This window comes from Crocodylus porosus, unplaced genomic scaffold (assembly GCF_001723895.1).
Source record: "Crocodylus porosus isolate Cpor-Errol unplaced genomic scaffold, CroPor_comp1, whole genome shotgun sequence".
Classification (NCBI taxonomy): Eukaryota; Metazoa; Chordata; order Crocodylia; family Crocodylidae; genus Crocodylus; species Crocodylus porosus.
The window spans coordinates 7,360,253-7,375,380 of record NW_017728912.1 but is presented as its reverse complement, the minus strand read 5'-3'; the positions used below and the strand labels follow the sequence as shown (position 1 = coordinate 7,375,380).

The window sequence follows — 15,128 nt, the reverse complement described above, 5'->3', positions numbered from 1 at the left end:
ACTATTACGCAAAAATATAATGGAAACTTGCAAATAAACTCAAAAGAAAATACTGAAACACTGCTTCTAATGGAGCAAACAAAATAGAAAAAAGAGAGACCTCGCCTCCTGTGTCCCTGCTAATCAGACCAATAATTCTCAGCCAGGGTGCCATGCCCCGAGACCCTTTTTCAAGGGTTCTGTGGGGTGCCATGCAATGTTAGCAGTGTTAGAAGTGCACACGTGATTCACAAAATAATCCCAGAGATTTCAAACAGGAATCCACATTCTGACCTGCTGTGAACTTGAGTTCTTTGTGTAGCAGGGCACTAAGGTGCCTGCTACTTTTGGGAGCAGTGAGAAAGGAGCCCAGGTATAGGTTGCTAGGGCAACTGGAGGGAGACAGTGACCCACACCTGTTAGTGGTCAGCTGACCGGAAGGGGCAGGGCCTGGCTCCCACCTAAACCCCAGGGCTGAGGCCAGGTGAGCAGACCCAGACAGCAGCCATGGGTGAAGGAGCTCTCCCAGAGCAAGCAGAGGGGAGAGGCCTGATTGCAGGCTCCAAGACTGGGGGAAGGATGGAGCACCCATGATGTGGCTGGAATAATATAGCTGGGTGGCTAGGATTTATGTTATAGCTCAGGGGCTTGTGTTTCGTTTGCTGTTTTTACCAGAGGTTTGGGTGAGGCTACTAGGGGTTGGAGGAGGCCGCAGAGTGCCCAGCGAGGCTTGGGTTGTGGTAAAGGGGTGGTTGGAGCCACGCATAGCCCATAAGGTGCACCAAAACACCCATTACAGAACAGGGCTAGTGTACAGTAGGAAACCGTGTCCAGGAGGACAGAAAGGCAGCCTCCCTATTATACAATAACGTCAAAGCTGTGGTGGGCGAGACTTGAGAGTGCTTTGAGGCAAATTTGGTACAGTAAGGGGGCGCTAGGGGAGATCATGGCCATCCCTAGGACGCTGCCCTGTTACACTTTGCAACAGAAGAATTACTATATAGTCAAAAAAATTAAGAAGGAAGAGCTGGCATATTTCAAGGGGAGCTTCCAGTCTACTGAGGGATGCCACAAGTCTAAGAAGGTTGAGAACCACCAAATTAGACAGAAATAGACTTAGAATCAATATGTTCTATGTGCCTGAAGCAAACCTTACTTCAGTTAACAGATAAAACCCCACAACTTCCATGGACTTTTAATTTAGCCTTGAAAATTGAAGGTTAGCTTAATGCAGATTTTGAGACTTTATGCCCTCTCTACACGATCCAGTTAAAATTTTCAAGAGCTGTTTAATCGCACAATTAAACTAAGACCAGCCACATATTCAAAGTATCTATCACGCCATAAAATGGTCCAAGCAGCTATAAAGTTAGACCTTGATAATGTCTACAGGCAGTCCTCGGGCACAAAACACAATTGGTTCCTGAAAACTGCGTCTTAAGTCAAAACATTGCAACTCAGAACCAATTTTCCCATAGAAACAATGTTATAAATGGGGGGTTGGTTCCTGAACCAAGGCCTGATACCCTATTTTCACCAAAAATAACCCAGAATTTTGTACTCAGTCAATTATAGACAAGTACCATAGCTACATTAATATATTTATATTGTAAATAGCAATCATACTGATTTGGAAGGACTTCTTTGAAGTGACTTTGCTGAACTTTATGAAGGGCTCTTGGCTGGAGCCTTCTCAAGAGTCTTGGCTGCAGGTGTTTCTGGGGTCTCATCTGCTTTTTCAAAGAAAGAGTCCAAGGAAGTATGGACAGATGTTCTCTTCTTTTGCTTGTAAGTTTCTCTGTAGCGGCTGTACATGTAGGATAGGCTATTCACCGATGCACTCCGTTCAATGTTGGGGCCACGTTCCTAAAACAGGGATATGGCAGCATCCAAATATTGAAATGCCTCAGCAACACTTTTGTCGTCAAGACTTTTGAGGAGGTGTCTCTTCAACAGTGGGTGCATCTTCTTCCTCTGCCACTTTTTGCTGTTCCAGTTCAATAAGGTCCCCATTAGTTAATTCTTCAGAATGTGATGCCAGCAACTCATCAACATCCTCTGGTGCAACATCTAAGTTGAGTTGTTTTCCCATTTCAACAACATTTTTGGTCACCTCTTCAATAGTGTCCAAAAAGCCTTGGAAGTCAGGCACAAATTCAGGACACAATTTTCTGCAAACACCATTCAAATTTGATTGTTTCACTTCATTCCATGCCTCACCAATGTTCTTAACTCTCCCCTGTTGTTTCTTTAGATCATCATAAAGACTCTTAGCATTTTTTCCTGAATTATGCCTGATTCTCAGGAGCACGGCATTGATTTTGATGCTCCAGCCAAACGATTAACAGTTTCTCAAACTGAGCAATAAGTCCAACATGCTGCTTAGTTACCACAGTTGACTGCATAGGAGCTAAGCCCTTAACATTTTCCTGAATTCTTACCTTGTCTTTGGATAGCCCCATGATAGTCGTTTGGGGGATATCCAAAGCTCTACTGACTTCAGTTGTTGTCTCACCTTTTTTGGACGTCTTAATTATTGCCATTTTTGTTTCCGTAGTAATTGCTCTACATTTCTTAGAAACATCACTTGCACCAGATTTACACTTTTCTGCCATTTTTATGGGCAAAGAAACACTAAATTTTAAGAAAACGGTTGGAAACACAAAGATTCACCACATAAAAATTGCATCGGAACAGCAACTGATCATTTTGAGTCAGGGCAGTGCAGTGCAGTGCAGTGCAGTGGATCGGCACAGGAAAATGGGCAGTGCAGCAAACTTGTTTGGTGGCGTGGCGTGGTGTGGCATTGGATCAAGAGCCGTAAAGTGGGAACCAAAGTCGGAAAGTCAAAACAGAGCGTCAATTTATAAACGTTGTTAAATGCCATTTGTCAAAACTTGAATGTCGTAAAGTCAAAGACTGCCTGTACTAACTTTATAGTTGGTTGCCATCTAGCTTTATAACATATGGCACAGTCTGTCCTGCAACTGGGAGAGACCACAGCAGCTGTGATCTCCCAGACATGACAGCTTCACACTCCCCATGGCCGAGAGATTGTAGCAGCTGCAATGTCCCAATCATGGGGTCGCTCCATGCATCCTGCATCCTCCAGCTAAGAGAGTATAGCAGCAATAATCTCCCAACCACAGGGGGCTCCACAGTCCCTACAGCTGGGAAACAGTAGCTGCTACCATTTCCCAGCCATGAGAAAAGTGGTATGCCCACAATGCACATGTGGTATTGTACTGGCAATAAGATATGTTGGGATCAACTGCACAACCCGATAATCATGCCCCCTGCCATGCACATGTGGGACAGCAGGAGGCACAACTGTGCAGATCACACATTAGATCCTATTGCACCTTTACCTGCACATTTGGAGGGGCCCTTAGCAACTGAGGTCAGACACTACTAACAGTTATTTTTACTTAAATTCAAAGCAATATTAAAATAACCTGTTTGAATTCAAAATTTTACTTCCTATGGCTTACATTTATCACCAAAATAACATCAGGGGATGGGAAAGGACAGAAAGCAAATGAAAATATGCACACTCTCTTCTTCTGTGGTTCAGAAATACCTCCAAATGTCATATGAACTTCATGATTACTGATGAATATAGCTACTCCTTTTCCCAAAAAATCCAGTAAGGTATATAGACTCCAGTAAAACAGTTTAAAGTTTCCTCTAAAAGTTGGTCTGACTATACAATAAATACTAACATAGTTTGTTAGTGTATTATGGGGAAAAACTAGGCAAAGTCAACACACTTTATACTTACTGAGCCAATGCCATCCATCAATGTTAGCAACGAAGCTACAACTCTCTTTTCAACTTCATTCTGAGCTCCTTCTCTCTTTGGACAGAGTGCATCCAGTTCATCTATAAATATAATTGAGGGGCAGCTGAAAGAAGAATAAGTAAAAGCAATTTAATCCATCCAATGTACATATCCAAAAGATTTACATGGAGATTTGCAAAACTGTCTGACGAATATAGATACCAAAATTCTCATTGATTTTAATAGGTTTCTGAAACCTTCAGCCCCAAGACCTGATTCAACTCTAAGACGTGAATCCATAAATTAACAGCACTGTGTGCTCCCATATTTATTGTCTCTCAAAGATGAGATATTCATTTTGCTCACTTCACAAAGATAAAGATGCCTTTTCTAATTGCCACCACTGAAAAAAAAATCAGCCTAGGACATAAAGTCATGGTGGGTTCCTTTTTGCTAACATATCACCAGTAATAAAAATACTGCAGTCTAAATTCTGCCCTCAGGTCATTTTGGCTTCCAAGTTTTTCTATCTGAGAAACCATATACTGTCCCACCAACCTCCAGGGACATATGTACACTACAATCCAAAGGTGTATAAAACAGCCTTTATGGACATCTCCAAGCTCACTTTAAGTTAGCTAGCTCTTATTAGCACAAAAACCAGACCTGACTAGCTGCCCAAGTATTTATCCAGGGTTTTGGATAGGTTTTGCAGTCTGCATAGAACCCTATCCTGTCATAGCTTCACTGTCATTAGCAGGGATCCAGGTTTTCCATATCCTGAAGAAAAGCATAAAAAAATGTGGACTTTCCCTTTTAACTGAGAAAAACATGGATTTTCAACTTTTGCAAATTGCTCTCTGCAGGCTGGAAGAGTTCCAAACTTGCAAGGGTCTGAGGGCAGTGGGACGATGGCAGTCAGGCAGGCACCACCACATGCATGTACATGAAGAGCAACTCCTGCAGGTAAATCTGGTAGGGGGGAGGGAAATAGAGGCCCCCATAGGGAGGAAGGAAGGGAGTTGACAGGTCTGGAGCTGCTGCCCAGCCAGGTGGTGCATGGGGCTTGGAGTCCAGGGCCATGTGCAGCCACAGGGCACAGACGAGGAGCAGGATGGAGCCACAGGTGGCTCATCTCAGGGGCAGGATAGGCCAGCTCACCACCACTGCATGCACTCCCTGGGGGAAGGGGGGGGCACAAGACCCCAGATCTGTGTGCAGGGTCGGGGCAAGTGTGGGCTGCCTGCTGCAGGCTCAGGCTTCATAAGGTGCTGTCTCCGTCAGGAGCAGGGGGGCAGTTCATCCAGAGGGCGCCAGGGGGTGGCTCCCTGCTACCGTGCGCCCCCCCCAGGAAGGCATGGGGGTCATGTGCCCTCCCAGATTTGTGCATGGGGTGAGGGCAGACTGCAATCTGCGGGCTTGGGGCCAGGGGCTACGCTGGCCTCTTCCCAGCAGGAGGGCTAGGCCAGGGCTGCGCTTTGGGCAGGCAGGTACAGCACTGAGAGGGATGGGTATGGGTTGAGGGGAGTCATGGCAAATTCTGGGGTGGCCATAGCCCACCCCATATTCACCCCTCCCAGCTCCACTACCATCTGCCCTGGCCCAGCCTCCCCACAAGAAAGAAGCTGGCACAGCCACTGGCCCCAAGCCCACAGCAGGCAGCCTGCCCTTGCCCTGCACACAAATTGAGGGGGACACTCCACCATTCCTGCCCTGGGGATGCACACAGCACTGATAAGCCACTTCCCCCAAGCCCTCACGCACCCCAGACAAGGCACCCTTGGCTCTGCCTCACTCCCAGCAGGGTCGCATTCACCGCCCAGCTGGGCAACGCCTGCCCCTGCTCCTGCCCCTTCCCCACTCTCTCCCTCACCCACGTGGGCCTTTATCTACCCCTTCCCTCCCCCAAATCCCTTCCCAACAGACTTAGCAGCTGGACGCTGCTCTCCAAGCTGCCAGGCTGCATTCCTGGCCACGTGTATGCTGCTTCTGCACACATGCACGCTGCATTTAGCAGTGACATTATCAGCTACATTGGCCAAAAAAAAGCCAACTACCAATAATGTTAATTTTCCTTTTACTGGTGCCGATCTGATATGCCATCGATATATCAGTGCACCTCTAGCTGTGGGGGGGGAGGGCAAAAGGGCTACAGAGGGGCTGGGGGGCTGTGGCTTGCGGGTGTGTCCTGGTAAGAGAAGGGGGCAGGAAAAGCTTTGATTTTCCATGATAAAAAAACCCCAAATCAAATGCCAAAATTTACAGGTATTTAGAATTTATTTTATTATAGTGATTGAGGCACTGGTAGGCTTCCAGACTGCCTTACAATTGTAAATGTATCAGTAAAACAGTGTGTTCAACTGATACCAATTTACATAGTGGCATTTCAGTTTAACTGCAGATTTGGGGGGTTTTATCACAGAATTTGTCATTTTTTAATCAGAAAAAACCAGGATCCCTGGTCATCAGTATCAAACCTAGTTCTGCTATTCTTACACATTAGGGTATGTTAAAAGTATTTCTGCACAGCTTATTAACCCAGGCAGAGCACCATGCTAATACAGCTACACTGCTTCAGTTAATCAAGTTAACTTATTCACAATTTGCTGGGCATTTCATTTTGGTGTGTAGATGCCACTTATGCTAAGTTTGGATGTAGATACCAACTACAGGGCGTGGGCTCCTTCCTAATGAAAATAAAAGCTTCGGTTCTAATGTCACCTACGATGAGAATATAAGCTCATTGGTTAGAGGTAATATTTAGAGGTCTACTGAACTCAACAGGGAAGCCAGCCAATTTTGCAGACAAATTCTGGGGCCAACAACCATTTTTGTGAGCTGAGCACAGCAGGGTCTCCCATGCCTCTGACTGGCTGAGGTACCCCAGAAGTCCCACCCCCTCCCTGCAGGTGCCACATGGCCTGAAACTGCGGCTTAATTCCCTTGGTTAAGCCTGGGGAAGCCATTAGTCTACAAGTTATTAAAAAATTCCAAGCTGAATCAAGGCAATTAAGCTGCGGTTTCAGCATATCCCCAAGGGCTCGCTGCAAATAAATAAACAAACAAACAAACAAACTTACCGGCAAACAGAGAAGAGTGTGTGGGAAGCCCACAGTCTTGGAGCACACGGAAAGGAGTGGGGGGGGGGCAGGGCTGCTAATAGCAGGCTACTGTGAACAGCCCCACCCCTTCCTCCTCCCTTCCTCCTCTCCCCCTTGCCCCCCCGCCTTTTTCCTCCACCTTCCCTCCAAGCCTGCAGGGCTTCTCACATGCTTTTCTCTGCTTGCTAGTAAGTTTGTTTAATGATTTATTTTTTGCAGCAAGCCTGCCAAAAGTGCAGCACCAACACTTTTTCAAGGAGCTCACGCAAAATCATGATTTCCACAAACGTTACATAATTGAGATTTTAGTAAGTCCCTGGTAATATGCAGTAGCTCTTCAAATGGCACAGCTTTATATAAGTGTGCTAAGGCATTTCATTTGACGACTAGAATTTTACTAGCTGTCTTTGGTTCACTGTAGAGAAAAGAAAAATACCTCCATTTTAAAATACTTCCACAAGAAAAACTTGCAAGTCAGAGAATCTTCATAAACTTTTCTTTACACATTAGCATTGAAATATTGTCCTAAATGAACATACATAAAGATGCATACCGCTGAGAAGCTTCAGCAAATATCTGTCGCAATCTTGCTTCAGTCTCACCATAAAACCTGTAACAACCAAAATAATTTAGTAAGAGGAATTTTATTGTCACTTCAATAAAACACTCTTCACCTTTTACTTCTAAAAAGCAGTTTTTATCCATTCACAAATCCTCAGAGAATGTATGAATGCCACAAATCCTATTATATAAACTCGAATTCCACAATAAACTTTTTAGATGAGATTCTTCTATGCAAGAGGACAGATGTAACATTTGAAGCACTTTAAATTGCAAGCTGACAGGTATACATAGTATTTGAAGTGCTCCAAAAATGGCAGAAGCACTCCAAAACTAACCCCGAGTGAACAGGTACTATTTTGAAGCACTTCAAAATGAAGTTAGATGCAGAGCCCTTCATGCTCTACAGAGCATAAGAGATGACCCCTGGGTCCCCTGGTATCACACTGTACTCCCCTTTCTCCTGGCCCCACTGCAATGGTGGGAGAGAGGGGAAGGTGGAGGGACCGGAATATTGTGCCAGTGGGCACTGTCCTGTACATTAGACCTCCACTCACACAAAACAACTTGCCCTCCAACCCTAGGTTGGAACCAAAACTGGGAGACAAGAAACCCTGCACTCCCACCCCACGCCACTGGAACTGAGAGATCCCGTGATGCTCACCAGAACCAAGATTCTAGCTCTTTAGGCCCAAAATTCCTTTGTACCTTTCTGGTTTCCCAATTCAGGTCGGGGCACACTCTGGGACATCAGAGGCAGGACAGACATTCAACAAGAACACTTAGGCTAGGTACAGACTTTCAGAAACCTGAGACAGAATCTATCTAAGTTACGCAGCTTTCTGTAAGCGCTGTAATTTAAATCAGTAGTGAACAGAACACAAGTTCACCCTTTGGTTAGGGGGGAGCAAGTCTTAGACCAGGTTTCACCATTTTTAAACCAGTCTGTATGCCAAACATCTGTTCTGTTATGGGTACAGACTGGTTTTGTGTTCTGAACTTCTGTTCTGTTATGAATATAGACCAGTTTCTGTTCACTTATACTGGTAAAAGTAGAATGTCTGTACCTCATAGATTTCATATACCTTAGGGCTGGAAGAGACCTCAGAAGATCGAGTCCAGCCCCCAGCCCAAAAGGCAGGAAGTCAGCTGGGGTCATAGGATCCCAGCAAGATAAGCATCCATTTTACTCTTGAAGGTGGCCTTATTGTCATTGGCTCTGCTTAGAGATTAGGAGCTACTGGACTACACTGAGGTGTAGCACACCATGTGCTCTTACCCCTTCATCATACCCCCTAGCTGGAAGGCACGCTATACCAATTCCAAGGTGTTCCAGCCAGAGAACACTATGCCTATCCACTACTGAAACACTGCATTTTTGAAGCGCTTCAAGAACAGCTGCACCTTTAAATACCTCAAATGTTACTTCTATTTTCACCCTATATATCCCTTCTATGAACTTATCAAGTTACTTTTTGAAAAAGTTTAGGTTCCTTGTCTGTACTGCCTTGTTCAGAAAGCCATTCCAAGAATTTCACTCTACTGACCATTAGAAACCTCTTGGAAACAACAAACTTGGATTTTCATTTCCAGATTATGAGCAGTATAATACCTACAAAAAGAAACCTTCCATGAAAAATTCTGAAACTCAGGCATACACATTGGACACAATCATGCAGATATAAACACTGGCATTGTACAATGCATGTGTGTCAGTGTGTGATTTGGCTCACTACCTGCAAGTCACTTACATAAATAAATTGGGTTGACTTACTTGCTTAATATTTCAGGACCATTAATAATGGAAACATGAGCTCCAACTTCATTTGCAACGGCTCTGGCAATCATGGTCTTCCCAGTACCTGGAGGGCCATACAGTAGCACTCCTCTAGGAGGAGGAATTCCTTTAAAAACAAACAGCACATACACAACACAGAGGGAAGAGAAAGTCACTTATGCTCAAGGCAGAGTATCTCCACATTTTATTGCCCTACATTTATTTAATAATGTAAACTTAACCTTAAAATCAACTTCATAAACAATCAAACCACTTTAATAAAAGCCTATATCTTTACTAGCTCAGGAGCTCCCTGTACCAAACACCTGTAAAGAAGATGCAAAGCGTATGAATGAAAATACCAATGATCTGTTGTAATAACTGGCTATAAACTATACAGGAAGAACAGATTAAGACATAGAAAAGGAGGCGTAACATTTAACAAGAAGAATCTGAGAACAGCAGATCTTGTGGCTACAGAGTCCAACTTTTTGGAATTCGGTAGTAGAAAGGCCAAACACTATCGACTAATTGACAGGAGTTGTAAAGAAAGTTACTCTATAAGCAGGTTAGTCCATAATCATCCATGTGGGAAGTGGCTAGTATTCACTTCGGATTCGGATGGTTCAAGAGACAATGATTTGATTTGGTGACTCAAATTACTGTGCTGAATCAATCTGGCCAAATCTGATTTGGAGATTTGGCAACTGTTGAATCAGCCAGATCTCCAAACCAAACAGGCCCCATCCCTTGCCCGCTCTCCCAATCCTGTAAAAAGTTGCCCCGCTCAGCCCCAGCATCCTGGCACTTAAAAAAAAAAAAAAAACCCTTGCATTCACTGGCTCCTGCCAGGCAGGGGGGCAATCCCTGCTGCCCCACACTGTGTGGGGGGCTCTGCCACGAGGCCCCATAGGCCCCAGTAGCCACTGTGGCATCCAGGACTCTGGGGCTGGATGGGGCAACCACTCACGTGACTAGTAGAGCAGGTGGGGTCAGGGGGCACTCAGGGGGTTAGGAGAACAAGCAGGGGATGGGGCCTGGTGGGGGTCCCCCCCATGGTCCTCTCCCCCCTCCTCCAGCCCCTCCCCCTGCCCACATACCAGCACGGAACCCAGGTCTAGCTCCCTGCAGTGGCAAGTGGGGACTGCCCAAATCTTCAAACCGATTCAGAGGCTTCAAACCGATTCAGACCTTTTCACGGGTCTCCCAATTCAATTTGGAGATTTGACTGTGAAATCTCCTCCAAATCGAATCAGCAACTGAAGCTTCGCCCAGCCCTACTGGATTTATTGCATATTTCTGTAATGCATCTGTTGCTGACCAGGGTACTGGACCATATTTACCAAGGGTCTGGTTTGCTCTCCTATAGCAATTCCTATGCAGATAGCCACCTACTTAAGGTTGATAACCAGTGTAAATATCCACAAATCAGGCAAATCCATTTGTGGAATGATGAAGGGGCATAGGGCTGGTTTTGCATCTCATCCCTGACCAAAGGAAAACAGCTGGTGTATCTTAAAACTGTGGGAGGCCTGGAGGTCAGGAACTGGTAAAACAGAATATAAGCATCTACAATACCATGCCTTGGAAACCCACCGGGAACCCCTACACAGTATAAACTGGCATATTCATCACTGTCTTATATAGCTTGCCTCTGTGATCCATGAGTTCCCCTTCCCATAAAATATGCCCAGGTAAAGAGGCAAGTCAGAGAAACTATACAGAAGACCTCCACAAATAAACAACTTTAACCTCTACCTTATATCCACATACTCTAAGCTGATTCATGGGTTTGGAGGTCAGATTTCTCTGGACAATGCTACAGGAAGGCAAGCAAGCCTCTTACTGCTGCTATAAGTATAGTCCCTCCAAGGATGAGACCTAGATATTTGTGACACCTTTATAGGCTCTTCTCCACCAAGTGCAATCTCTTGACCAGAACTGTTTCAGGAGTCAAAGCAACTGATGGGGTTTAATCCAAAACTTGTAAAAGTAGCAACCATGCCACATTTTCACCTCCCTATATTCCTGCTCTAGAAAACTTCCTTCAAAATTTTAGTTTTCTTATAAGAAATTATGGATGAAAATAAAGGATTAAATTTCCTATAACATAGTTTTCAGAACTTTATCTAAACTTGCTTTATAATATCCCAAGCAATGTGATTTCATCTATGAGAAAACAATAACCAATTTAAACTTATGGCTACTTTTCTGTACCCAGAAAGAAACTTTGTGGAATGGAATATGCTCTTTCCTAAAAGTATCTGCAGCTAATAACAAAGGTGACAATTTAATATTTAGTGATTTGTTTCATTTTTAATAAGCTATTAATTCAGCTCCAAATGATATGGATTATCACACACCTTAGAAATATTAGATCCATATTTGACAGAATTTAAGAACTGCATGCCAATATTTTGTTCCCCGTTCATATATTTAGGGGAACAATATTAAATTACTCAATAAAGAAAGCCTGGTAGAAGTGAAACAGGGTAACCCAATTTTCTTTATATCCAAGACAGGACAAATCCAATGTTTACACTCAAGAGGGGAAAAAAATCCCATACTAGTACTAATTTAAGAAGCCACAACACAAAGACAGATTTAGACATAAATCAAATGTTCTTATTCACAACTCTCCAAAGCCACAGAAGTTCACAAGATGTCACTGCACTTCTCTATGGAACTAATGAAGAGTAAAAAAAATGGCTGTTATGACAGGACAGCAGTAACATTAATTCAAAGCTAAGCAGGGATCGGAATTCAAGAATCAGTCAAAACCAAAGCAGTATGGATGAGGGAGCGACAGAAGTATTATTTTTCAGGAGATAGGCAAAGGAGAGAAGACTTAGATTTCTATTAAGCGCCATTTTAAAGTGTTTGAAGGGAAAAAATGATGTGTGATGGAGAGAGATGCTTCAAATCTTCCTCAGACAAAAGACAGTTACTCTGTCACTGCATCCTTACACTAGTAGAAGGTGAAATGAATAACACATCTGAGCAAGCCTTGTAGAGATAAAATGGAGGAGCCAAACCTTGGGGAGTAATGCCCCTTAATAAATAATATCTATATCTGCTATACATGCCTGAACACATACACAGAAAAAGAGAGAGAGAGAGGGGGAGAGAGAGAGAGAGAGTGTGCGCGCAAGTGCATGTACACGCGTATATAAAAGGTCAGGTGACTACTTGGGACATTCTATAATAAGGCTGGATAGCATGTGATCTTTATATAATCTGTTATATAATTACATAAATTATATTTTTTTAAAAATCACATGCTGTCCAGCCTTATTATAGAATGTCCCAAGTAGTATACTTCTCATCAAAGTTGCCACAATAAATAAATGCATCAAATTTTCTGTTGTGTGAAAACATTTTCTCATATGCTGAGAAATATAAATTAATAGCAGCACATAATGATTGAAGTGCTCAATTAAAGAAAAAACACTGTATTAGGTAGAGTATGCCAATATTTAAACATCATACCATAACTCTTGAACAGTTCAGCCTGCTTCAAAGGCAATTCTAATGTCTCTCGAATAGTTTTTAACTGGCTGCTTAAACCACCTATCATATCATAGGTAACTCTGGATTTACAATCCTGTTCTGTCACGGTGGGCCGAGTCTCAATAAAATTGACCTTCGTTCTTGAAGAAATGAAGTAAAATGTATCAGAATTGAATTTTGCTCCTTTTTTGCCATGCAGCAGTGTTTTCTCGAGGACTTCTCCAGCTGATTCAGAACCATCAGTGAGGCTTCTGACATTCTGCTCATCACATAGCTCATTGACCTGAGCACAAATCTGCTCAGCCCCTGTTATAGTATCACTGGATGCAACTGATGAACACTGATCCATTGATCTGCATGGTGTACTGGTAAGTGCATCTTCTAGCTTGTCTTCTATGTCCAAGCTTCTGAGCTGTAAGGATAAATTTAGTGCACTAGTTTCCAAGTCAGACTTCTCAAAGGTTGTCTCTTGTGCATCATTGAAAGCATTGCTGCCCTGCATTTCCAACAGGGCCCCATCTGTTCCTTTCACCTTCATCACCATGAGGCTGCAAGGTCTACCATAGAAAGTGAGGGGCAAGAGGTTGCCCGGCAATACTATCTTCCCATCTGTAACAAGATTAAATTTTAAAGAAAAAGAAAAGTCTATTAACCTAAGTTTCCCACAGCAATTTTCAAACCATACACCTGCACCACAGGTGGCACAAATTAACTTGTCCCAGGGAAAGGTCACTGGACAAAAAGAAAGGAAGACAGAGAATAGTTTTCTCATTTAAAACAATCACTTACAATCTAGTCTGGCTGTAAGTGGATAAACATTCTAAATCACTGGTCATTAGGTGCATTTTTATTTGTGTTATATGCTCTCTGTAATTTTAAAAGATTACAGATTAAGGAACTGGCACTGTAGAAACAGAAATTCTCCATTCATCAGTGCTGCTCACAGCCTCACAGTATTTTGTACTTTATTCAAAGCCACAGGTTCTGGAGCGATGCAATTATGAGAAAATTTTAGCTTGTATCTATAAAAAAAAAAATTAAATGTTTGCCTTCACAGTTGAAGGAGATAAGCTCGGAAATATGACCCGAACACATGGTAAACGCTCAAAACCAAGACAACAAATAAAAGTTTCCCCAAAACAAGTATTTTTTATGTAATCTTGAAATTGTTGGAACCGAATCATATTTTTTAAACCTCTGGGCCTTGTAGTACTACTTGTAATCTACTAGTCGAGTAAATCCATGCCTTCTTTCCATAGATGGGAATTAAATAGTTGAGTAGATGGGACAGCAGCTGTGTAAAACATTCTATCCTCTCAAGTTCCCCCATGGCTAACTATCAAACACAGATGCATCAGCTTTGTTCACATAAACAGCATGGAAAGAGGATACGGGTGTCGAATTAGATGTAGCTATTGATATACTGAGTACTATTATGTACATGAAAAAAAAATTGATTCCCCAACTCCCCATGACAAATAAATGGATAACTGCAAATATAGAGACCATTATACAGTATTCCAGAAGAACAAGAAAGCCTGCTGGATACTTCAGAATCAAATGAGATACGATGGACTTAAAACTCTGATTCATGCAAGCACAGTGTTAGATATTAACAGGACAAAGAGATAGTTTAGTTCCAAATGAATGCTACTAAAAATGTAGGAAGTGTATAACTCAAGCTAATATCCTAAGACAATGCATTTGGGAGGAAAAGGTAATTTTGACATTAAACTTCCGATCAGCAGTGAGTAAGAATCCAGTATTCTACCCTCCAAAGCCTGCAACCTCCAAAAAAAAAAAAAATCCAAAAAACAAAAAACCTCTTACCTAGATTTATCAAAAGACAGACAGACAGTTCTTCAACATTAACACAGGCATCTTTGTCTCTGTGAAAAAAGTTTCTTTTACAATCCTTGCCCACTCTACAAACAGCACTAAAGCCAGATTTACACAATTATTCATCATTTCAGTGAATTACTTTTAAGTATATAATTAAACTGTACAAAGAGAAGGATCTGTAGGGCAAACTACAAGTTAATTTTAAATCATTTTGTCTAATCATAAATACAATGTAAATATATTTGTTCCGCAGCTAATTTTCAGTTTACAGATTTGCAGTTGTTTCTATTATTTTATAAAATATCAGATTTCATTCCTTAAAATGAAAAGCATGATATGTATGTCAACAAACTAGTCCCCTGGCTTATGAGTCTTAATGCTACATTAATTGAATTATGAATTAAATTTATAGATATAAGTTTTCATTTATACCTCTCCAAATACCTACACGTGAGCCGTCTACTAACTTCACCGGTGGCGCACACACTTCTCAAGTTAGTCGCACAAATGTTCACAGGATTGAGGCCCTAGCCCTTTACTGTTCAATGCAATGTTCTCCCTACAGCATGTTTTTATT

General features: G+C 42.6%; 1 protein-coding gene across 4 annotated transcripts in view; it reads right to left on the bottom strand.

Moving 5' to 3' along the window:
* SPATA5 (spermatogenesis associated 5) overlaps nt 1-15,128 on the bottom strand; it is a 325,571-nt gene that overhangs the window by 297,307 nt on the left and 13,136 nt on the right. For 2 of the 4 annotated variants that reach the window (XM_019534019.1, XM_019534017.1), the window contains exons 4-8: nt 14,540-14,646; nt 12,689-13,318; nt 9,197-9,326; nt 7,415-7,471; nt 3,761-3,884 (exon numbers count right to left, since the gene is read on the bottom strand). In XM_019534019.1, coding sequence (XP_019389564.1) covers nt 3,761-3,884; nt 7,415-7,471; nt 9,197-9,326; nt 12,689-13,318; nt 14,540-14,646 — 1,048 coding nt within the window. The remainder of the gene's footprint in view (nt 1-3,760; nt 3,885-7,414; nt 7,472-9,196; nt 9,327-12,688; nt 13,319-14,539; nt 14,647-15,128) is intronic. The other 2 variants (XM_019534018.1, XM_019534020.1) reach the window with 2 other exon arrangements.